The following is a 26,662-nucleotide window of genomic DNA, read 5'->3' on the forward strand; positions in this document are numbered from 1 at the left end:
TAAATATGTTTGATCGACAAATAATTAGTAACTATTAGTAATTCCAAGTAATTATGAGTAATTTGATAGTAATCTGAAATGCAAGAAATTTTTCAATGTACCTTAAGTAATTCTTTTCGTAAATATCAAGCAATTTTTATCATATATACCAAGTAATTCTTTTAAAGCAGACTAAGTATTTCTATTTATTATAGTAAGTTATTCTGTCGTTTACGATTGTAATATTACAATAGTTTAAAATGGCTACCCGTAACGCAGAGCCTGTGTATGTCGTTTTGATAGCCGACAATAGCGTGTATTGTATAGACGAATATATCTGTCCTATGTATTACTTGGTTTTAATAAAAGTCCTTTTGTAGGGAAAAGAATAAGGATAAAAGTTTTGACAACAGAAGTCTCAGCGTGGACATTCACATCAAGAAAAACAAGAAGTGACGCTTTATCTGAAGACATTAAACGGAAAATCTATGAATACTGGATATCTCCCGACAATTCGCGACCTACTGCAAACAAGAATGATATAAAACGCGAAAGATTAGGTCCTAAAATATACACCAGTCACATGAAGCACGTGCTTGAAAAAACTCAGACGGAAGTCTATATTAGTTTCAAAGAAAAATACCCTGATTTGAAAATTTCACAGAGATTATTTGAACGGTTAAAGCCATATTTTGTTGTACCTGTACGTCCATGTGACCGAGAAACATGTTGTTGTAGGTATCATGTAGAGGCTAGATATCTATTTAAAAGTTGCATGGATTTTCGAAAAAAAATCACACCATTTTCTGAACATTTTCCAATTTTCACCCATCTCACTGACCTGACCAATCATGCTTTGTGTCCAAAAACTGACGGGCAAGAATACCACCAATTGAAGTGTGTGGAGCGGAGGTGCGATGATTGCGGCGTGAACAAATTGCATTTATTGGAAGATGAACTCTCCCTAACTACAGAATCACCAAATGTTGAATGGATGCGCTATGAGTATGTTTTCGTTCCAACAAAAAGCGGGGAAAAGAAAAAGCTGTGCCTTGTTAAGGTGAACACAAAACCGGGAGAAATGTTCAAGTACTTTCTTGAATTGATATCAAAGTTTTCAGCACACGTTTTTCGTGCAAAATGGCAAACAGAACAACTGAAATCAATTAAGAGCAACTTGAAAAAAAATGAAGCTATTTGCATTCATGACTTTTCTGAAAACTATTCGTGTAAAGATAAAATTGAAATCCAAGCATGCTATTTTCAGAAAACGGAAGTTTCGATACATGTATCCGTGATTTATAGGCATCCAATTGAAAATCTAGACGGTTCGTCCGATCCTGAAGTTAATGGTGGATTAGTTGAAGAACAGTTTTTTGTTATAAGTCCTGATCAAGTTCATGATCATAATTTTTCACATGAGGCGCAACGGCAAATAGCGGATTACCTAAAGAGTATTAACTATGATTTGAAAACCATGCACGAATTTACAGACGGGTGTGCTACACAATATAAGTCAAGGCACTGTTTCGGAGATTTAAGCTATGCAAAACAAGATTTTGGTTTCAATATAGTTAGAAACTATTTTGAAACATCCCATGCCAAAGGAGTACAAGATGCCGCAGGGGGGTTAATAAAAAATCAAGCTGATTTTGCAGTGGCGAGAGGAAAATTGTTTATTCAAAATGCAAATGATTTTTATAACTTTTGTAAGGACAATTTAGAGACTCCAAGGCAGTCCGCTATATGCAAACGTCGAATTTTTAGATATGTTGAGGAAGTTCCCCGAAATAGAACAAGATCTTTTAAAGTCGTTCCGTCAGTAAGGTGTATTCACCAAATCAGAAGTACGAGTCCTCGAAATGTTTTAGTTCGAGACTTGTCCTGCTACGACTGTTCCAACTGTCCCGATGAATATAATGCTTGTACTAGCGAAGCCGGAATTTTTCGTAAATATAAACTTTGTCATGAAACAGAGTTAACCGAAAGACTTATCGCAAATAGCGATGAAAATACTTTCATTGAATTGATTCAACCCGGATTTATTTTAGCCGTTTTTACGGACGATCCAGGAGAGGACTATTATATTTTAAAGTGTTTATCCGACGTTAAAAAACTAAATCAATCAACTTTTGATGACTGGGGAAACACTTTTCAAGCTGGAGTTCAATTAATTGAAGGGTTATATTTTGATAAATTATGTGTTAATGGAAACAATATTCAGTTCAAATTAATCAAGTGAAAAAAGTCTTTAATTTACTTGAACAGTGTCAGATATATTTGTATTGGGGTGGAATCAAGGTATGGAAAATTTATAATGACAGATGATATGCACCATGAAATTTTAGCAGCATGTGATTAAAAAGTTTTGTACATCTATACATGTAGTTTTGTTTTAATTTATTTATGGAAAAACTTTCCGTCTTATTTTCCCTTCTTACATGACTTACAATACAGCATTTTGCAGGTGTTAAATCGATATCCACAACTTGAGGCAATTCGTGGTTAAAAGACTTTAAAAAAAATAATAACAGAGACAAAAATAACCAGCAACACAAAACAACCCGAATGAAACTTGCAAATTCGACGTTAAAATTTCGAAAAATCCTCTTTGACGTCGCATTTTCAGTGTAACGTTAAGGGACGACATCAAAAGTTCAATGTAGGATAAAAAACTTAATTCACGTAGTTTTTTCGCTGACCCCCCCTACCCCCCTTCTTAACTTAATTTGGGAAAAATTGATTTACCTATATGGATATATGTAAAATCGATTTTATATGAACAAAACTTTCAACTATGTTGACCCCCCACCCCCAAACTATTCGATTTAAGTTTTTTTTATCCTACATCGATCTTTTGATGTCGTCCCTAAGTTGTAGGAACATCGTGCACAACGTTCTTACATTTTAACGTTGAAAATTGATATTATCAGATTATTACATGGCATTTTTCATATTGCATGTATTATCAGCCCTAGGTTCAATATCAGCCCAAGAGCCGTATGGCTCGAGGGCTGATATTGACCGAGGGCTGATAATACATGCGATATGAAAAATTACATGTTATGATCTTTTTATCATATGCTTCAACAGTAGAGAAAAATAACAGATTCATATATTGATCCTTCTACGTAGTTCCCGGAAAGAAGTTGAAAGAGTAAAAAGTTCACGGACGTCGGACCCAAAATTTGATTCATTCAATATGAAATCTTTCTATCATATGCCTCAACAGAGAAAAAAAAACACATTTTAATATGGAAAAATCGACAAAAAAATAATTCAACAATATACATAATTAGGAGATAACTGTATTGTATTTTAAGCTCCGACGGCATCAATTGGGGATTTGATGGTCGCAAATTAAGTTTACTGGCGACGCGTTAGCGGGGACAGTAAACGGGTATTTGCGACCATCAAATCCCAAATTGATGCCGTCGGAGCTTAAAATACAATATTGTTATCTCCATTCTAATGAAACTGACAGAAAACAACGTTAAAACATGTATTTAAAATCTGTCATATGCCGTCTGCGCTTGCGCGTACGTCCCATAGCATCAATTGTCAATTGATGCCATGTAAGAAAGTGACGTTATCCAATCAAAATGAACGTTACAAACGTTGTTGCATTAGAATGAACATTGAATAGAAAAGTCAACTTTTTTAAAGGAACTTTCTAAATAATGTTTCAGAAAAACTTCAAAATGCATTTATTCAATATTTTTTTTTCTTTTTTTTTAATCTAATTTAATTATTTTACACAACATACTTTCCAGTATTCAAATAATTGTTTTGTACACTACTTTGTAATGTTTTTCACTGAAAACGTAGCATTGAGGTGTAGTTTCCGGAATTTGCCGAGTATCACCGGAATGCCATGTGATAACGTTACGGAAAGGCATGTGATAACAATCGAAGCATGTGATAAACTTTTCATATCAGCCCGCTTAGCACCAATTCGAAAAATATGGAAAATACTTTAATTTAATGCTATTATCATACGGTAAAAATCATATGTTATTTAGTCTAAGTATATGATAAATATTTTTATATATTGAATAAGAATATAAAATTGATTTTTTTTTGCAACAAAATTGTCTGTTTGGAAATATTGAGAGCATTTAAAGAGCAAACTAAACATTTATTAGAGATATGCTGCACATATATATTGATAAACACTGTTGTACTTATTTTTGGAGGATGAAATATTCCTAGATTTTTTCTTTAAGACTTTTTTGAAAAAGCTTTCGAATAGTCTGATGGTCATTACTATTCCACATTTGGCGTTTTATTGCTTTGATATACAAATAGTATATCAATATATCAAAATTGAAATGCAGATTTACTGATTGACAACATATTTGTTGAATTTAGCGGCATGATATTTCAATGGAAAGCCGGCTTCCGATTAGTACTTATTTTTTCCACCTAATGGCCAACCTGTGTTTGCACTCGTATGAAGCAGAATCAACGCAGGACCTACTTACAGACAAAAACATTAATCATCATGCAAAGTTCTTTAAGTGCAGATTGATTATGTCCTGTCACTAAATAACCCACATTTCAGTTAGTGTTGCATCTCATATATATGTTACAGTAAATAGGTGAAAATAGGAATTACATGTAATTACTAAAATTTAGGAATTACAGGTAATTCCCGATGCACTTAGTTAATACAAGTAATTCCTTAAACGGCCCAGTTATTACCAGTAATTACTAATTTTAAAATGAATTTTTACACCTATTTACTGACTGCTAAAACAATGTTGTATTATGGTTAGATGATCAAAAGTTATGGTAATACTAACTAGAAGATCAGTTAGTACTCTTAAAATTTTGAATGGTTGATTTGTATAAAAAAAATCTATTGATATGGACTTTCAAATATTTGGTTAAATCAGAGTAACTTTAGTTTTAATCCAAAATGGTTAAAGTTGACCATTATACAGATAATTTTTTACCAATTTCAGCAGACATGGAAATCAGAAATGGAAAATTCTTCCAAAGCATTATGTTTTAACTTTTTAAAGAAAACTTTGAATTTGAAGAATATTTAGACTTATTACCTTATAAAGATAAGATAAAGTTATGTCATTAGCTTCTAGATATAAAAAAAATAAATATTTTGTTGTTGTTGTTAAATCATTAATAAAAATGATATAGTGAAATTATAATTCACTGTTAGCAGACAATCTGGTTCTATTTTGTTAAATTAGCTGAGAAACAAGGTTGATGAGTTGTGCACTTGCGAGTGAAACTTTGGACCTCATTGAATACCTTCAATTCAACCCCTAGCTGGAGATGGGTTATTGATGTATTAAGCTATTAAAATTGTAAGGGTTTTGCAGAACAAATAGTCTTCTTTTGCTGTTAATCGCAGGCTCAACAAAAATGAGGAAAAAATATTAAAATTTTCCTCTAGATACTATCTTTAATTTGACTAGTACTGTAAGAAGCTTCTGTAAAACTTGGGTAAAAATACAGGATGGTTTATAAATTCTAATGTTTTAAAAACTTTAACTGCAGAGTGTATGTAATGTTAACTGGGGAAAACTAGTCCTTTTATAAGTAATATACGAAAAAAAGGATTTTTTTTCAAACTTTACTTTTGGATAGTATCTTATGATCATAAGCATTAAGCTTCTGTCCAAGTTTGGTAGAAATCAAGGATATTTAGAGAATATGATTTTAAAGTTTTAAACCACAGTGCATGATGGAGATTTTAGTTCAACAAAATTATGAAAATCAATTTTGAATTGATATCATTGTCTTGCATGCATATATTTACGGAGTTTCAAAACCTATAAAACAACCATTTTCCAGTTTCAATTCATAAAACACTAAAGAGTATGCACTTTTGATGTGTCTTATATTCCAACATCCCTAAGTAAGCTCACTTAAAATACCCTACCCTTTACTTTTTTATTTGGTATCTTGAACTATGTTTTGAATTTTAAAACAAAAACATCAAGTTAGTAAATAGCTGTAAAAATGACATTAAAATTTAGTGATTACCAGTAATCACTGTAACAACTAGTAAATACATGTAATTACTGAATTGGCTAGTAATTACAGGTATTCAAAAATTGTACATTTCAGAACTAAGTCTACACCAAAGACAAATTTTACTTTTGTACTTAATAATAATGATATGGAAATTGTTCCTAGTTATACTTATCTAGGTTTACTGTTGTCAGAATTTTTAGACTACAATTGTATGGCTAAGGCAGTAGCTAAATCTGCAAGTAGGTCTTTAGGTTTATTAATAGCTAAATGTAAAGCTAATGGCGGTTTTCAATTTGATACATTTACAAAACTTTTTGATACACTTGTCATGTCTGTCATTGAATACGGTGCCTTAATTTGGGGTCACCAGGATTTTTCTTGTATTAATGCTGTAAAAAATAGAGCAATGAGATTTTTTATGGGTGTGGGTAAATACACCCCTAACTTAGCCTTATATGGAGATATGGGTTGGATGCCCAGTAGTATATCTCAGTGGACATGTATTTTTAGATTATGGTCGAGACTTACTAAAATGTCTCATTGTAGAGTTAATAAAAAGGTTTTCTTATGGGGCAATAAATGCTGTAATAGTAAATTTAGAAATTGGAATTATAGAGTCAATGTGAAATTTAAAGAAATGGATATGGAGTTTTTATGTAATACTGATTTTTCTATTGATAAAAATACAATTAAACAAATTGAAAAGGAAAATTTTTGTAGATATAAAGAGAAGTGGTACTCTGACTTAATGTACAATGAAAGAAGTAAATTGCGAACGTATAGAATGTTTAAGCAATGTTTTAATAAAGAAAAATATTTATGTATTAATATGCCTGGAAAATATAAGAGTGCATATGCTAAATTTAGATGTGGTGTTGCACCTCTGAGAATAGAAACTGACCGATATGAAGGCATTATGGTTGACAATAGATTATGTTTTAATGAGCAATGTAAGAAAAATAACATTATTGAAGATGAGAAACATGTCTTAATTAACTGCCCAGTATATGCAGATTTACGAGCTATTTTATTTAGACATGCTAGCTCTTTTAATTGTGATTTTGTTAATTTGTCTGATGATGATAAATTCAAATTTTTATTCACTGATGAAAATGTGTGCTACTTTTTAGCCAAAATCTGCTATGATGTATTATTAAAAAGAAAAGGTATTTTATATAATTGTAGATAATTATAATGTGTTTTGTAGAAATTTTATAGTCTCTCATAACTCTTTTTAGAGTGGCTCATGTTGTTTTAAATATTACTGTAATTTTATAAATGTATAAAATTAACAGAGAGCAGAATAAAAAAGGAAAAAACCAATTTTCCTCTTTTTTCACTCTAATTTCTGACAAGTGCAATTAGAGGCCAAAATAAGACCAGAACGTAATAAATTTATTCTATAACCCATGTATTTGAGAAAAAATCATGAAAAACAAAGACAATTATGTTTCATTAGTATTTATTTGATACATTTCAAAATAAATTTATACTGAATTCTACACTTTACATTCAACTCTCCATAAATGATGCAACTTAGAATAAATTTATTCTAAATGCATGGTGCTTTCTGTATATAATCATTTATAAAATAAATTTATTATAAAGAGCCTTGATATCTATTATCAGTTCGAGAAAATCATAGAATAAATTTATTCTACATTTAATGTAATTTATGATTATAACAATATTTAAAATACATTTATTTTGAAAGTCCAGTAATCTGTATGCTGAGGCTGTGATACAGAATAAATTTATTTCACATTTAATGTCATTTATGATTATAATAATATATAAAATAAATTTATTTTGAAAGTAAAGTAATCTGTATGGTGAGGTTGAGACACACTGAGAATAAATTTATTCTATGTTCAATGTGATTTTTGTCTTGTATAATAATATATAAAATAAATTTATTCTGAAAGTACAGTTATCATATTAAGGAGGCGACACAGAATAAATTTATACTACATTCAATGTGGATTAAAAGTATTATGATATATAAAATAAATTTATTTTGATAGTACAGTAATTATGTTAAGGTTGAGACACAGAATAAATTTATTCTGGTTATAAAAATATGTAAAATTTGTTTAGGAAAAAATACACTGATCTGTATGATTACATTAGGATACATAGAATAATTTTATTTTAAACCAGCAGTGTTTTTGATAATATTTGATATGTTCACATAATAAATTTACCTTGACAATACATTTAGGTCATAAAAAATGTGTTCCTATATAATTTTCAATTTTTCATGTCTATTTAATGACATATAACATTAATAAAAATGTATTTTATTTGAAGTTGCGATCTGACTGTTTTTAAACCCAACTTAAGACAATACTTATATCTGCTATCAACAATGCAAAAGGACACTCCCTTGAAATATGAAAATATTAATTTCTTCAGCTGATTTTGTTACATGGGACTTAATAGAAAAAACTGTGCAGCAATTTAAAAAAAAAAAATATCAACATATAAATGTAAAATTAACAGATAAGAAATAGTAAAAGTTCAACAGGTTTTTCTAAAATTGAAAATAAATCTATTTTTTTAAACATGTCTTTCTCTGTAGATGTACGTGCTATGAATTGTTCTTTTTCTTGCTCTGGATAGGCCTGATCTGAAAGAAGTAACGACAAATTCAAAACAATTTCAAACATTTTTAGTTAGCATACCAAAATTTATTATATTTGATGAAGAAACTGTCTATCTTTCTTTTAATTATGATGTCTATTTTGTTTATATAATATTATTCACTCTCTTAATTGTCATTAATAACAGTCTTGCTCCGTGTTGAAGTCCGTACTTTGACCTTTGATGATTTACTTTTATAAATTGTGACTTGGACGGAGAGTTGTCTCATTGGCACCCATACCATGCCACATCTTCTTATATATATATATATATATATTGCCTCTGGATACAGCAAGATAAAGATGGCTATGCTATGCACTTGAACTTACCCGAATAATTCAGTCGTTATATTCTGCTGATCTACGAAGGCTACATTAACCTCGTGTGGGAGAAAATAGGACACAGAAAGGGCTTGAATTATTCGAGTTACACTTGAACAGCAATTGTTGAATTTTTATACACTAAAGGGATTAACGTACAGTAACTCATTAAACTTTTACAATTTAAAAGTCAACACTCTATCAAATTAAAAACTCATTATTACATACCTAATCTCCATCTTCAGAAACACTGTATAAGTCAGGACTGAATAACAATCTAATCTTTTTTGCTGGTGTTTCATAACATTTTTCTCACTCTACAAGAAAATATTTGAAGTTAAAATGCAGGAACACTTACTGTTATTGTTTTTCTTCAGGCATATTTCTTTATTTTTTATCAGGATTGGCATGAATCGTTCCCAACTTCCTGAATATGCATGTAATATTTGCCATTGGACATTCAGCAAGTCATGATCAATCAATCAATCAATCATAGAGTCTTAAAACAGATGAATGGTTCATGCCTAGGAGACAGCGAACTGAAGACACAAATTACAATTAAAAACAGGTTTCATTAAGTTTTAAACAAAACACAGGTCTGGTGTTGACAATACTTTTACCTATCCCATTCAACATACCAGAAAACAAGTAAGACATGTTTCAAAAAGAACAGCAGCTTCCTCAGGCAAAGGTATGAGTAATGTACCCAACACATTCCCCCCTTCAATAAAATATCCGTTTTCCTCTCAAAATGTTAAAGATGCGCCTTCGGCACTCTGATACAAAAATATATTGAAATTTAGGTACATGTACTTTTGTCAACACTTTACACATTTTATTACCAAAATATGAGTGCAAATGTCTCGCCTTTTTCTTACTTATCATTCAAATCATGTTGAAAGTCTTTAGTATGGAGGTTTAACTACAAATATCACGTATACTTAACATAAGCAATGCACAACTACAATGTATGATTGTTGTCATGTATACTATTAAACATGAAGACCTCATTTTGTGTGTCGCTTCTCTTCCTTCCACCACGATAAATTATTCATCATGCCTCGACCAAAAACCTTAACCCGCAGCGGGACAGACGGAAGAACGAACAAACGAACGAACGCACAGATTCGCAGACTAGAAAACACAATGCCAAAAGATGGGGCATATAATTTATTGTTGAAATTGAAAGTAGTGAGTTGGCAAAAAAGAAAGTAGGGTAGGGATAAGAGGGAATCAGGACTTTTTCGGAACCTCGGGATTTGAAGATTGACCCTTGCGGGATCCGGGAATATATTTTACGATTTCGGGATATGAATTTCTTTAAATTCTGCATCTCGGGATTTCATGTTTTTAAGCCCAGGATTTCGGGATCAGGACCCCTCCGACCACCCCTCAAACTAGCCTTAGTCGGTCAGTCATATATACAAGATTCATATCCTACCATTGGCATGTTAATAATGCCCTCAAAAGAAAAAGCACTGATGGATTGTCCTAGAAGCATATTTTATTAGACTAATATGGTCTATATATAAGCAGTTACATTTATTTCATGTTTGGAGCGGTGCAAATTTTACCAAAAGATGCATTGTAGCAAAGGAGAAGAATAATTGTGGTCTGAGACCAGAGACACAAAAAATATTGAATTTAACAGAAAGGAAACAAATATCAGACTTTGAAAAAAGGGAGAGGGCTTTTGATACCTTTTATGAAATTCTCCATACATAATATCTTTTTAATACAAAAAATCATCCCAGTTCACAAGCTGTATATGACCGCGATTTTGTGGGTGTGTTCTGGTGTTGCTAATAGTACCTGAGAATCAGATCTTAATACAACATCTTTCATCGAACAATTAGGTTAAGGTCATGTTAACCCCGACAGATAGACATGACACCACAGTTGTCATAGTTGTTCCATACACTACATATTATTGACCTATTGCTTATAATGCCCGAAAAATTGACCCAACCACACAACTAAAAATTGTCCAATGAACCATAAAAATGAGGTCGAAGTCAATTGAGACCTGTCAGACGGACATTTCCAGCTGACAATGATTCCATACATGATACACAGTATATAGTGACCCTCCTGCTTAAGGCATCTGAGAAATAGACCAAACCACAACACCATACATCGGCCAATGAACTATGAAATTGAGGCCAAGGTCAGACGAAACCTATCGGGTGGATATGTACAGCTTACAATCATTTCAATAATCAATACAGCAAATATAGATGACTGACTAGTTATAGTATCTAGATACAGTCTTGCTTAAGTTACTTTATCTTTGATAAATGATCCATGGAATAAGGTCGAGGTCAGGTTAACCCTACATGTACCTACCTGACGAACATGTAAATGGTGCTAGGAACCCATATACCAAACATAGTTATCATATTACTCATAATAAGTGAGTTTTTTATTTAACAAAACAAAATGTATCAAGCAGTTACTGAACCATGAAAATAAGGTTGCCGGGACAATGATCATATATGATAGACGGAAATTTCGTAACATATCGTATGAAACATTTAGATTGTCTTACCTATGAAATATAATGCTTCAAACAAAGAGTGTACACCATCGTCGCCGGTGCGCTGGGTTGCAATACCTACTATGTCTCGCATACAGACGTCGGAGAAAGAAAAAAACATCACTGCACAACAGACATCAACGTTTCATATAAGTTCTGAAGAAAGAGATACCTTTCTGAGAAAATTTATTTTTTCCAAATAGGACCCATTAATTTGTATTCATGCTTGACTATCTTTCTTCCAGAGTTTAATCGTTAGTACACATGATATATATCATGTGTATGCTACACTTTTACCATTATATAATATTTATGAAAAATTCACTGTTGTCTAAGTGTGTACATTTCCCTCGAGATACAATGTATATTATTTACCATTTAAAATTCCTTGCAGTCAGAATTAATACATTTTTTAAAAATTATTCGAAAATGCCTGCCCATAACAAGTATATATTTGATGACCATTCAGGCATTCATTTGAGAAGAAAGATTCGACTGAGGTGTGTCTTTTCAAAGAGGTTCTTTTAGTTCGAAAAGGACATCGGTGGTCTACTAAAATAGTGCATAGTTAAGAGAATTTGTCAACAGAAGGCATGAAAGGCTTATAATATCTATGTTAATATTTATAAAGACATACAATAGATACTTACAGACTTTTGTTGTCTACCCTGATATGTTCCTGGTGCCGTTTCAACCACTACAAATACAATGCACAAATGGATATTGAATCGTCGCTCCTAATCTTTGAATATCTTTCCTCCATGTACTAAATCAAATAATTCAGCGCCCTATCCACTACTTTTCTCGATGAAATGGTTAATGGAGTGATCGAAGTGATCGTAATATAACGACTGGATTATTCGGGTTATCCATGTACTGACAAATATATTAAGATACACGCGGTGGATTTATTATGTAATTTCCGTCGTTTGTTTGAAATTATCTATCGTGCGAAATTTTACATTCGAATGTTTATAATTTATTAGGGTTTATATGATCACGATGGCCACAGTATGTGGTCATTAAAATATGATATGGGTAATTAGCATATGATAACAAATCTTGTTCGAAGAAACTTTAGAATCGTAAGATTTTATATTACAATTCTCTTTTTCGTTTAGTTAGGTTAGAATATCTCATAATAACCTCCTTGTTAAAATTAAAAATAATTTACGTTATTAAAAAAAATCGAAGTTTGGAATTTACCAATATTTTTTTTTTGTAAAGGAACATTTTTTCCATAGAAAAACAAAAGAATATTGGGTATCAATCCGTGACAGAAAATGAATATAACCACATTAAAAAATTAAGCAAAGGAACAGCGCTGTAATTGCTGTAATTCACATTAAACCTTCAACGTGGAACGAAAAGTATCTCACAACACTGCACGTGTAAGACGACCACTAGCAACAGCCAGAGCGAAATAGTTTGCCAAAAAAATTGAATAGACTTCGTAAGATGTTACACAAACCAATTTGGGCGCGTTCAAAAAGGAAAGAAGTAACGGTCTTTAAAAACTTTAGTTGTTCTTACGTATTTAAATCAAACTATATTATATGCAGAATAATTTTTGGTAAGTTATATAGATACATGTATCAAATGAAAGGGTAAGGACTGCTGAACCTTGCAGAACACACACATTTGACAGATGAATACAAATGAAACAAATAGTTATGGATAAGTTCTATAAAATTGAGGGCGTACATTGCCTGTTACTCATATATAAAGTACCTTGTTTGGTGTATCCAAAAAATGATATAACCAGTACAGTCTGATGTGTAAATAATGGTATACTTATCTCCCATGTATATATTTGCATGCTGGTTTTTTTGTGTTGACGTCCGGAATACTACACTGTTGACTTAGCTTCTTGTTCCAGCTTTCCGTAAAAAACAATGTTTTTTTTCCATGATATTACATGTAACATTGCTCTTATCAAACAAATAATGAAGGTTAAGAAAACATTCGTTTATAAGTAACGAAAGCATTTGAATACTGGTACGATTGAAGTCAGAATAATGCGTCTTGGCACGTCTTAAGCTTCTTACAAAGTTATTTGTATCTGCTGAAAAATGCGTCAAAACATCTGACTCAGTTTGTCTAGTACAAAACGTGTTAATAACATAAAGCATGTTGTCATTCTGGGTGTATGTATGTAATAGTTACCACTGGACATCAGACATCGTTTTTATCTTCATCCTCATCATTCTTTATATAAATAATGACGCGAATATCTTATGATAAAAAGGGACATAAAAAAGTGGTTGAAACTTTGCTCCATCATGGATATCAATCTAAATAAATATAATTCTCTAATTTCGTTATCCTCTTATAAAATGTAAGCACTATCATGTTTCTGTAATGATTTATCCGGGTTATTGTTTCACATGTAAATTATAAAATAATAAATGTTGAATTAACTAAAAAAATATATAAACTATGAAAGTCCCAAAGCACTTACTTCAAAGTTACTTAAACCCGCGGGGATTTCAAGAGAGCTTTTTACACAAGACAAAGTCAATGAAGACATTCCATTACGAACCTATATCTACTGTATTTATTGTTATTTTGTTCAAGTCCTGAATATGTACATAATTTTAGCCACATCATGTTCAGCAAACTTAAAAATCGTCTCTTTTTTTATCTGAAAACTGTCATAGGGTGAAACTTGCACATTTATTTCTTATCTAAGATCAGTATTTAATTGCCTAGATTAATTTGCTTTGGCCTAGCGTGTTAAGTATTTGTAGATTTATTGTTTTCGTGAACTTTAGCAAACTGTCTGATTGACCGTTAACTTTAATGTATGATGCAGCTGTGTTTGAACTGTAATCATTTCTAATTAGAGCCGTAAAATTTATGTTCCTGTTTGTTTATATTCTGTTCCAATACTTCCGATACTATTCTTTCTATTTTTTGTTCATTATTCTCTATTCTGTAAACCCCCATCCACAGCCTCAGGTATAGACGAAGTGTCATATATGTGGCCTGGTCTAGTAATGTCAGCAGTGTGATCTGCACATATATCATTTTGTAGAAAAAAAGATGAACGGGTGGCGTTATACATTGTTTTGATGTAAGATATGATACATCTTTTCTATAAAATCGATTGATTGACAGATTGGTGGTTGCAGAACGTGCAGTGTCAAATAGTTCATGCATGCATGCACGGAACGAAAAGCTATTTGAAAACAATACGTACCATGGGGAATACCTGTAATAAAGGGTAGACCAGGATGAAGTTCGGTAAACTTTTTATACGGGTTTTACATTTTTTCTATTTTGACGGATGAAGACAATTCTATTCCTAGGTCACCCTTAAGTGTCCATAAAATCAGCAGCCCCCATACATATATATACATACCTACTTTCCAATCTTTTAAAACAAATAAAAGAAAGGATAAGACAAAATGATACACATTCTTAAACGCCTATTTTATCGGTAATAATACTTGAGGGTCTTGTTGGAGTTGACAGAATATCAAATCACGCGACTGGGAAACGCAGAATAAAGGACAAAACATATAGCATATACAAAAAAAATATAAAGAATAGAAAATAAAAGGATGATCAAATAGAGAATAATGAGCAAAATTATAAAGAATAGAAAAAATGTTTTAAAAAATTAAAGAATATAAAATCGATGGACCATCCATCCAGACCATTATAATTTTGTAGTTGTCCATTTTTTGTTTAACATATTATTTTATTTGAAAGATATAAAATGACCATACATTAATAACCTCTATGAAATGACACAGATTCAAATAATTTACAACCTTCGATTTGTTTAATTTATGTTAGCAAACAAGTGCCGCATATCTATCAGAAGTTGTTAAATAATTATTACTAATTACAACAAACGCGGCTTAAAAGCCTTATCAATTTTATGTAATGCACGCGTACGTTGATTGTAGGCCCCCTAGTGTTACCGCATGCCGAGAAGTCTTCAAATGGAAACACAAGATAATTAATGACAAGACGTAGGACACTTAAACTGGACCCCTGTTGTGTTCACTTATCGCTACACTGACGGTGCGAAGCTATAGATGGAATGGCGGACCAGTTTATATGACACTGATCTGTAATTTTGTATAATATGATCACTTGGTATTTCTCTCTATGTACGTGCAACGAAGATGACAGACAGTGGACATCAAAAGGAGGAAAGACAAGTTAAACATAGACAGGATAGTTTTCCAGTTTCGTTTATGAAACATTCATCACAGTTCAAGAAATTGGAGGTTAGTTTTGTTCAGTTTAGGTGGCGTGTGGGGTGGGGTCAAGGATACTGGGGTCCCCTCATGGATACCCGACATATATGCTCAATGCATACTAGACCTTTAATAAGTCTCTGCTTATGCCTCTTTTCAAATCCTCGATCGATCCGCATCTGCGAATCAATTTGCATATTTTTTTACGATAGCACTGCATAAGAATAATATCGATCACTCCATAATAAACAAGTACAATTTGGAATAAAACATTTATGGAACTCCAAAACTGATTATGATAACGATAATCATATCATTAAAGAAAGAGGTGTTTCATGAAGCAAAGCTTAATGCTATAACTAAATTTGACTTTACTACTCTGACAATTTGTTATATCACAAAGATAAATTTATATACTACAAGTGTGGACACAGATCAGTGTGGATAGTATGTTTGGGTTTTTGACAGTGTTTTGTATGACAAAAGTTCTTTGTTATCTCCATTGGTTTCTATATTATTAACTATGTTGCATAATATGACAACTAACCTGAGCATTAGAAGAGTTGTTTATTTTATATTTAGTTTTTTATTTTCAAGACGGGCATAAAAGAGCTCGAGACACTAATTGCATCAGTTACCAAATGATTATGTCAGATAGAGTATGTTCTACATTCTTGATTTGGGATACATTTTGAAGCTAGTAGAAGAGGAACACATAACAAGTTAATTTTAATTTCATGATGTGATTTTTTTATATTGGAGATGGTATCTGAAAACATGCGAACATAAGTTTGAACGTAAAATTATTAGATAAATATTATTTATTATCTTAAGTTTAATTATTATGATATTAATAATCTTTCTAATTGGTAATCTCATTATTATTTCCTACTGGTGAAAGTTGAAGTAATCTTTAAACATTTAAAAAATTAAAAAATTAACTTTCTTTACGCTTAGTCTTAGAACAGCTGTTAGGACACACTAGCTATGAAATTGTTGCATAGAAAGATGGAAAATGTACCTATTATTTTAGCAAAAAATGAAAGATACCCTGGTAAGGGGCGGGACCAGTCCTTTTTAAAAGAGGGTTCTAAACATTTGTTCCAATTTAAAACCAATGATCGTAAAAAAAAAAAGGGTGTTCAAAGCACAGAACCCTAACTGGATCCGCCACTGAATCCAAAGGATATTTATACTCATAAGTCTATGAAAAAATAACACACCATTGCGAAAAACGAATAAACGAGCAAGAGATTATTTTATGTAAAAAACTAGTTTTGAACATTTTCATAAGTACCTAAAGAACTGTACTCACACTCTTATGCAATCTATTTGGCAACATGACCATTTCAGTCAAAATATAATACGCTGTTCTTTATAGGTCACTAGACACTTCTATCAAAAGGAATTTGTTTAAAGAAACACAAAAGTTTAGAAGGCAGACAAAATGGCAGAAGTTACTACAACCACAGAGAACATTAGTGAAGGATACATTTTGAGGAAAATCTTTAGAGGTAAAAAAAAAAAGAAGTATCTTAGAATGCTGAAATTAAGCTTCATAATTGTTGTTTTATAAAAAGTGTTCTTTCTTATCTCATTGCTAAAGGTTTTGAAAGTGCTAATTTAAATATAATTCATTCATGTATTTTGACAATTGTAGTTCGGTCGGAATTGTTATAAGTGAATTAAAATTCATTATTTTAAGAATGCGAGCAATGTATCGGTTACTCTATGAAAAGGAAAATATTATGAATTTTAGAGCGAGGGCCTGATATATGATGTTCAGTTGTACAATTATTTGCACATCTTATTTATACGGCGATCAGATCCGGCTGCTCCTTCAGCCCTTGTACATCTCTCTGAAACATTTGCTTACTTTACAAGTTACAGTTCGTTTTTGATAAGGTTAATATAAGATGTTGCAAGACTTTTACCATCTTGAGTTATGCCCATTTATAACCATAAAAAATGCTGGATGTTTCTGTTCTCTAACTTAAGTTTGCCTCAACCGAATGTTAAAATCACAAAACTGTCTTAACTACTTGAATCCTGTGCATGTATCTGAATGTGGAAGTTGACACGTGCACATTTACGAGCAGGATCATTTGTAGCCCATAGACACATTTTTCTTTTTTTTTTGTATGAACTGCATTTTTTTATTTGATCTTTCAGATAGCTTTGGTTGAACGGAATAACGGAAACATGTATTTGGGAATATTACATTTACAAAGATGATTGTTCGAAAAGTTAAGAAGAGTTTGAAGATGAATTATTCCAACTACAGATCTGCATGTCACTAAAAGATCAGATTACTAAACGATTAGTACCAGGAGCATTATAACGAAGCTTCAAGTTGTCTCTCAATTTGTCTGTAATAAATAAGACCGTTGGAATTTTCTTTTAAATTCTTTTAATTTTGTATCATGTAATACTTTTAAGATTATTTTTATATAGAACAAAATTCATATTGAATGTAGAATAAATTTATTCTGTGTCTCAGCCTCACCATACAGATAACTTTACTTAAAATAAATTTATTTTATATTTTATTGTAATCCGAAATCGCATTCAAATAGAATAAATTTATTCTGTGTCACAGCCTCACCATACACATAACTTTACGTCAAAATAAATTTATTTTATATTTTATTATAATGCGAAATCGCATTCAAATAGAATTAATTTATTCTGTGTCACAGCCTCACCATACAGATAACTTTCCTTCAAAATAAATTTATTTTATATTTTATTATAATCCGAAATCGCATTGAAAGTAGAATAAATGTATTGTGTGTCTCAGCCTCACCATACAGATTATTGGACTTGCAAAATAAATTTATTTTAAATATTGTTATAATCATAAATGACATTGAATGTAGAATAAATTTATTCTATGATTTTCTCGAACTAATAATAGATATTATGCATGGCTCTATATAATAAATTTATTTTATAAATGATCATATACAGAAAGCACCATGCATTTAGAATAAATTTATTCTAAAGTTGAATCCTTTACAGAGAGTTGAATAAAAATGAACAGCTAAGTGTAGATTTCAGTATAAACTTATTTTGAAATGTAACAAATGAATACTAATATAACATAATTGTCTTTGTTTTTCATGATTTTTTCTCTAATACATGGGTTATATAATAAATTTATTACGTTCTGGTCCGAATTTGGCCTCTAATTGCACTTGTCAGAATTTAGAGTGAAAAAAGAGGAAAATTGGTAATGTATGTCAATTTTGAGGTGAGACTCTAATAAAGTATTTGTCTTGTCTTGTCTTGTCTATTTGTCTGGTATTCACTGAAATGTTTAGTAATTACATGTAATTCCTAATTTCACCTATTTACTGTAACATATATACCATAACACGTCCCGTATAAAAACTCGATGGTTCACCACAAAAAAAAATATTTACTGTGACAACAAAAGTACCATGAAATGAAGTTGAAAAGATAATGATTCCCCTATACTATGTTCTATAAAGGATCCAATAGTTTCTAATTTAATACTGGAAAGTTGTGGTAGAACGTTTTCCGAACAAAATTTGCATTAAATTAAAAAAAGTTAATTTTGATCAATAAAGTAATATGTTTTTGTGATTTATTGAGAGTATATGATATTTTCATTCATTAAATTACAGGTATAAACTAGAAAAGTCAAGAATACCTTTTTTCTTGTTAACATTTTCGTTAAAAAAAACCCGCATAATTTGTTTAAAAACCCGGACGATTTCACAGTTGCTCTCGAAAAACACGGACAATATTAAAAACTGATTTTTTTTTGGTTAAATGCAAGGAAATTGTGCTTCTTTGTTGCACAAAACATGTGAAGTATTCAAAATAGATGGTTAGGCATGTAAACAACTATTATAATTACGAAATAGCAGTTAATTAACCTGATCCCATGTTTTATCCGTTGGACGTCTTTTCAAAGTTTTGAACATGCTCAAAATTTTCCACCGGACAGACCGGACGTCGACGGATAAAAAATACGCTTAACGGACATGTAACGGATATGGACGGACGTCTAACGGATAAGAACGGACGTCTAACGGACATGAACGGATTGAAAAAAAGTTATCCGTTATGCTTCCGTTCGAGCTATCCGGTAAGGTGTGACCGAGGCTTTAGCATAGCATTTATTAGATTATTTCGCTCCCTTCTGATAGTGTTGCAATCAGTAGCAGACATGTGTACTGCTTCAGTAGGCATTAGACTCAAAACGAAGTATTGCGTTACTTCGATGTTATTGTATATTGCCCTCTGAATGTGTGTTCGTCTTTTATTCGTTGCTGTATTGACGCATACCGCTCATCTTCTTTTATTTATTTTAGTTAAATAAATTTATAGTTACCTGGTAATTCAAATTGGAACACTCCTCTGTCTTTCGTTTTCTTTCTTCGAATGAAAATAATATTGTCATTGGGTAAATTGTGTGTTGACCAAAATTACCATACAGTGTATCGATGCATTGGACTAAGTCACGTGATGATACTGGAACACAGAACCGATTTCTGTATAACTTTAACTCTCTGCTAATAAATTGGTACACTGGATTGATGAACTTTTGGCAGAGTGTGTCATTGTTTTCATCTAGTTTAAGCATACATGAACGGATGGTTATACCATTTGGTGCTACTAATTGATAGCCTTTGCTGTTTTCAAAAAAAGAATCCATTCTTTCTGATCTCGATATGTTTTCCTGGAGCATTGATGGATCTACCTCATTAAGGTGAATTTCAAGATCAAATGTATCATACAAAGTAATATTATGACAAAAAGCACAATACTTATTTTTGAATACAATATTGTTATTAACAACACACGGTCCTACATTCATCAAATCATTACTTTGACAAAGAAGTGTAACAGTAGTATTTACTTCCGTATCCGGGCATTCTGTCACAGCAAACACTCCTGAATATTCGTCATTGGAATCCTTGTAGCAATGATAATATGGTGTGTGTACAGAGTTTAAATGTTCGTCATACTTAATATCATGACAGCAGTCTTTAAATTGAAGGCATTGTTTATCACAGTTACAATACTGTTTCTTCATTGTCTGTGTCAACTCGCAAGTCCCAAACGGGTAACATGGTTCTGATAAGATTAAAGCGGCATTTGGAGAAATACTCGTTTGGTAGCTAAACTGGTGACTATCAGATAAAATTGTTGTTTCTCTATTCATAGAGTTTTCTTTCGACCGAGTAAAGTCAGTTGATCGGTTGTTCTCGCTTGTGTTATTTCCAGAGTCAACGTCTCGACGTTCCACAGATCTTATTTTGATGTCTGAAGCGTGAACAAACGCGTGTTTGAAAAATAATAAAAGTAAAAATATTATTATTACAGTATTATAAGTCATGATAGACATGTTTCGGTGTATATGAGCTATTAGCCTCGGGTGTGTTTTGCATGGTATATTATTCACTATATATAGTGTTAATTAATCTTTAATTAATTGTAAAACGATATAAAAACGCAATAACATATCATCATGACAAGACAAGACAAGACAATATTTTATTCATCATGTCTGTTGGCGTAGGAACTATTTACCGCTGTTTATTATAACTCGGCAATAAGCTTTAATTAATTTTCTTTGAAATGATTTACGTCAGCTACTGTTTCAATGAAAAAAATGTTAAGGCTCATTATTAAGGTCTTTCCTTTCTTAAATGGAAAGACCTTACTGTATTTCGTTTGTTTATTATTATTCTTTTTCCGCCGTTTTTCTAAGTTAATCGGTGATAAAAGTACGCAAGATATCAAAATGATCTTTAGTATCAAGTATCGGGTTAATAAAAGCTATCTTGTATTAAGGGCACCGTAGTGTACTATTTACCTTATAGGAGTTATCTCCCCAATTACAAAAAACACTGTTATCGCTATAACTCATGAACTATAAATATTAGCGGCAAATGGTTTTTTTTTAAATGTTCCTTGCCAAATGATACAAGTTCAATTAATTTTAACCGAAGCGATCCAGTGACTTATTATAGGAGTTATTTCCCCTTGAATATTTTAATTTTCGAAATGCATATAAATCTCATGAACCGTAAGTCGTAAAGACTGCGGGTCTTCAGATTTGAGTTCATTGGACCAAAACTTAAAAATATAGGTCAAGGTCAAAGGTCAAGGTCATATTTTAGATTTTCAAAAGTTTTTCATTTCCCTATATTAACTATTAAACGGTTATAGATACAGAAAATTTAAGCAGTGAAAAATGATTGGTACTTCCAGGGGGCAACTTTTTTTACATTATGACTATATTGATTTTACCATCATGTAAGGGACATAACTCCCACTGATGGTTTTTAAAAAGCCATTTTTTGGCAAAACTCTTAAACAAAAGGTCCTTGACCCATAGGGTCTTTTGCAATGACCTTGTGGAGCAATGACCTTGACGAATATCACAAGGTCAAAGGTCAAGGTCATCAAATTATGTGGTTTTGGCACAATTTAAACAGTTTTATGTGTGTTTGAATCCAAACCAACCAACCAACCAACCAACCAATCAATCATTCAATCAATCAATCAATCAATCAATCAATCAATCAATCAATGTTTCCGTTTAATGTGTGTCATAAGGGATCCAAGGTGGTTTTTTTTTGCTTGTTTTAATTGAGCCTATTAAACGTGTTTAACCAACCAACGTGTTTAACCAGCATATTTAACCAACATGTTTAACCAACCAACCAACCAACCAACCAACCAACCAACCAATCAATCAATCATTCAATACATGTTTCCGTTTCATGTGTTTAATACGGAATCCAAGGTCTCTTTTTTCGCTTGTTTCAAGAGACCCTATATCAAGTGTTTAACTAATTAACCAACCAACCAACCAACCAACCAACTAATCAATAAATTTATCAATCAACATATATATGATATATTTATTTATGACAGTATAATTAAAAGAAAATGGAAGGAAAGACCTATCAATTATTCAAGAAGAATTGAACTTTAATCTTTGTAATATTTTTTGATTTTGCCATTTGATTAGGGACTTTTTGTTTTTGAATTTCCTTGGAGTTTTCAGTATTCAGGAAGTTAAATTTGTGTTCTTGTTGGAAGAGTTTGATGTGTTTGGTACTCATGTTTTTTAATAGAAATATCAAGCTGGCATCGTACTTTTGTGATTTTATTTTTTTAAATACAAAATTGTAAAATTTACGGAAAAAAAATGATTACCTACGGCATATAAGGTCACCTATGATCACTTGAAACTAGGATTGAAGGCTACAACTTACGATACAAATTGTATTAAATCATAAGAGTTGTGTCATATACGATTTTTGTATTATAAGTCCCTCTTGTACACACACACAATCAGAGATTAATCTTGTAAGATTGTTAACAAAAAAAAACTTTTCTTGTCAATTGGCTTTATAATTAGGACAACACAATTTACATGATTTAATAGTCTCTAGTAATTAAATTTTTCCGTAATGATAAAATTGACCATAAAAAACACATAATGTACTATCCAGGAAAAAATTTACCATGCATATTCAGGGCCAAGAATTATATATTGATGAGCTATGAATATGAACCTTGTTTTGTACCAGACCAACCCTTCTCAAACACATTATTATGTGGTTCAACTTCAGTCCGAGAGGCGGATAGTTAACACACAATTCAGCATAGAGAGGTTAGACTAATCTGAAATATTCTCCATGACCTACAATACTATCATATAAATTTTCTGGGTAATACATTTGGTTCAAACATATTTATTTAGCATTTACTGTAATTTTTATTGTTGTGAGACCAGATTTACCATCATAAAACTCAAAGCCAAAAACATTGAAAGAAAAGAAAGGATGATGAATACTATTTTCTATCTGCATGCACCCATTCAGGATTGAATGTTACAGGAGTGTAACTCTAAAAATTTTGCTAAGCTAAATCAGGAAAAAAAATCGTTGGTTGTGTTTAATTGCCCTGCAAATAATATTCTTTTATCAATTTCAAGGGGACACAACTCCTGATCTTCCATGTTCTGACCTACTTATTATTCAATATTATTTTTTTTCTCTTCAGCTACTTACTGTCAAATGTAATTTTCTCTGTGATGTTTTTGTTTTGATATTTAACCTCTTGGTTAGTAATGTAAATATTTTCATCATTTTGTAAGGACCAGTCATGTTTTGAAATCCATTGTTTCACTTGAGATTCTACAAAATGAAACAAATACACTTTTTAATTCGAGTCTGAAGCAGACAAACATGAAATTTTAAAGTATAACATTTAATGAATATATATACCAATAACAAATTAGAAATATTGGATCCCAATATTTGCTTAACCAAATCCAATTTATGATAAACACAAAAATTAATTAGGTTTACTGTGCTGTCAAAAAAAATTCAGTTGACTAAGAAAAGGGCATATTGAAGTATTCTTAGAACTGACACCTTAAATGATATATTGCCTAGATACTGACAACATAACACGATACCTGGTATATTGCCTAGTAATTAATTGAGTGTATCGAATGGTATGGTCTGGTATGTGGTACTGACAACATGACACACAACTAAAATAAAACATGATAAAAATTCTAATTTATCCATACTTTCAACTATTTATACACTAGTTATCTAGAGCTAGCATTCTATTAGTATTTGTGAATGTATTGAACTAAGATTCTGTAAAAAAAAAATCAAATGACCCTAATAAAATAGCAGTGTGCACACTTTTAGAAGACCAAGATAGGTCCAGGAGAACAACATTTATACTCACCTGTTTTATATTAATACAGTGAGGTACACAAGGAGAAGTTAAAATAGTGTCTTCTTTATTCTTAAAACTTCTTTTTTGACACTGGATCCATACTATGGGATGTGCATTTTATTTTTTCTTAATGCCTAGCGCATAAGAAAAACACTTCAGACACAAAACACTAACATCCATTTCTTTTACAACACTTTGCTTACTGTGGATACGAGGGGGAAAACAAAATACTCTAAACTTGGTACATACTTATTTAAGGTGGAAGACCTTAATTCAGGGAGATAACTCTTTAAATTAGTTATATGTGTTTGTAAAAGTCAAGTTTCATCAATGTATCTTAAGCATTTACCTGAAACAGATTGAAAATAATCTATGTAAACTAGAAGCTTAGAATATATTTATGAAATTGTTAGCACAAATATAACCGGAAGAAAAGTTACTTTAGGAACTTTTACAATAATTCGCAAAGTGCTTTATATGAACTCTCGTTTTGAATTGAATATTTATATGAACTCTCGTTTTGAATTGATTATTTATATGAACTCTCGTTTTAAATTGATTATTTCCCATTTTAGTTTCAAGTTGAATATTTCTTGTTTTCAATGTTCCCTTTTCTTAAATATAATGTTTCTTATTTCAAATATCCAAAGTGATTATACATGTAGATTTACTATTTTACAACTTAATCCGATGGCTGTCAAAAGTGTGAGAGATAATACATGTATCTTACACTCGAACTACAAAAGCAATTATCGCTATTTTATAAGTTAAGCCGGAGGACAATAATCCGTTTATTATTACATAAGATTAGACAATGATAGATATATTACATGAGAACCTTTTATAATGTTTTAATACCCTTATCTTGGACTTAATTTGTATGTTTTGTAAACTGTTGCTGGGGCAGTCTTCCCCTAGTTTTCGAACTGTAAACTTGTGTTAATAAATTTGTATATATTTTTATACGGTCTTGCGTTTAAAGCAGCCATAGTGTCGATTATAGACCTACAGACTTTAATGTAACCCGTGTCGAAGTTCACGGATGTATGCCGGAAATCATGGGGTTATACAAACATACTGATAATTTTAAAAATTATTTCCCTTAACCTACTAATATTTGGTATGTGCGTTCATGGTTAAGTCTATATCTCAGATACTATAAGCAAAAGGTATACATTATATTTGGTGTATGGAATAATTTTAAGGTGTACATGTCCAACCGGCAGGTGTCATCTGACCTTGACCTCATGTTCATCGTTCAGTGGTTAAAGTTAAGTTTTTGTGTTTTTGGTCTGTTGTTCTAATACTGTATGCAATTGGGCAACTATATTTGGTGTAAGAAAATATTTTATGATGTACATGTCAGTCTGGCATGTTTTATCTGACATTGACCTCATTTTTATGGTTCATTGATCAATGTTAATTTTTTGTTTTTTTGGTCTGTTTTTCAAATACTATTAGTAATAGGTCAACTATATTTGGTGAATGGAACGAGTATAAGATGTATATACCTGTCTGGCAATTATCATCTGACCATGACCTCATTTTCATTGTTCATTGGTCAGTGTTAAGTTTTCCTATTTAACATGTTTAATGTTTGCTTCTTCGATCTGAAATAGGTCAACTATATTGAAAGCATATTTAGTGTATGGAATGATTGTGAGGTGTACATATATTTCCAGTTTGGTTTATCTGTCTGACCTTAACCTCATTTTCTTTGATCATGTTAAATTGATGTGGTAGTTGTAGTAAAGCTTTATATTAAGATCTATCAACATAATAGTAATGGTTAGTAAATAAGGCGAGAAATTGCAGCATGTGCACTCTTGTTTATTGAAATAAAATATCATAAAGGTGAAAACAGCTTCCTTCAATTTAACCTGAGCTTTGATATTCACGTGAGAAAATTTGTTTTCGCCAACTAACATTTATTGTACAAATTCTTGTAACAATGTATATATTACTAATCACCTTTCAAGAAGAATCAGATTTAGTCTTTGGTTTCCTATTAGGTGTATTATGGATGGTTTTTGTCTGGTTTTTTTTTATGTGGAGAAATATTTATACCCCCTTTTTAAACACATGAATGAATTATGCAGTATTGCATACCTTGAAACCCCAAACTTTTTTATTTTAACTTCAAAAATAGTCACATTTTCCAACAGTTAATGAATATTAATCTAAATTTCAGTAATGTCTTTGTATTTTGGGCTTAGAGT

At 31.4% G+C, this 26,662-nt stretch overlaps 1 protein-coding gene and 1 long non-coding RNA gene across 2 annotated transcripts; one reads left to right on the top strand and one right to left on the bottom strand.

Annotated features, from left to right (window-relative positions):
* The first annotated feature begins 320 nt into the window (after nucleotides 1-320).
* LOC139510519 (uncharacterized) lies at nucleotides 321-2,367 on the top strand. Its single transcript, XM_071297090.1, has one exon. The coding sequence runs from the start codon at nucleotides 563-565 to the stop codon at nucleotides 2,219-2,221; it is 1,659 nt and encodes a 552-aa protein (XP_071153191.1). The 5' UTR covers nucleotides 321-562; the 3' UTR covers nucleotides 2,222-2,367.
* A 5,065-nt stretch (nucleotides 2,368-7,432) lies between these two features.
* LOC139511753 (uncharacterized) lies at nucleotides 7,433-12,375 on the bottom strand. The gene is made up of 3 exons (XR_011662086.1): nucleotides 12,132-12,375; nucleotides 9,174-9,262; nucleotides 7,433-8,611 (listed from the first exon to the last, which is right to left on the bottom strand). It is a non-coding gene; the product is annotated as an uncharacterized lncRNA (long non-coding RNA).
* Between the last annotated feature and the right edge of the window lie 14,287 nt (nucleotides 12,376-26,662).

This window comes from Mytilus edulis, chromosome 2 (assembly GCF_963676685.1).
Source record: "Mytilus edulis chromosome 2, xbMytEdul2.2, whole genome shotgun sequence".
NCBI lineage: Eukaryota > Metazoa > Mollusca > Bivalvia > Mytilida > Mytilidae > Mytilus > Mytilus edulis.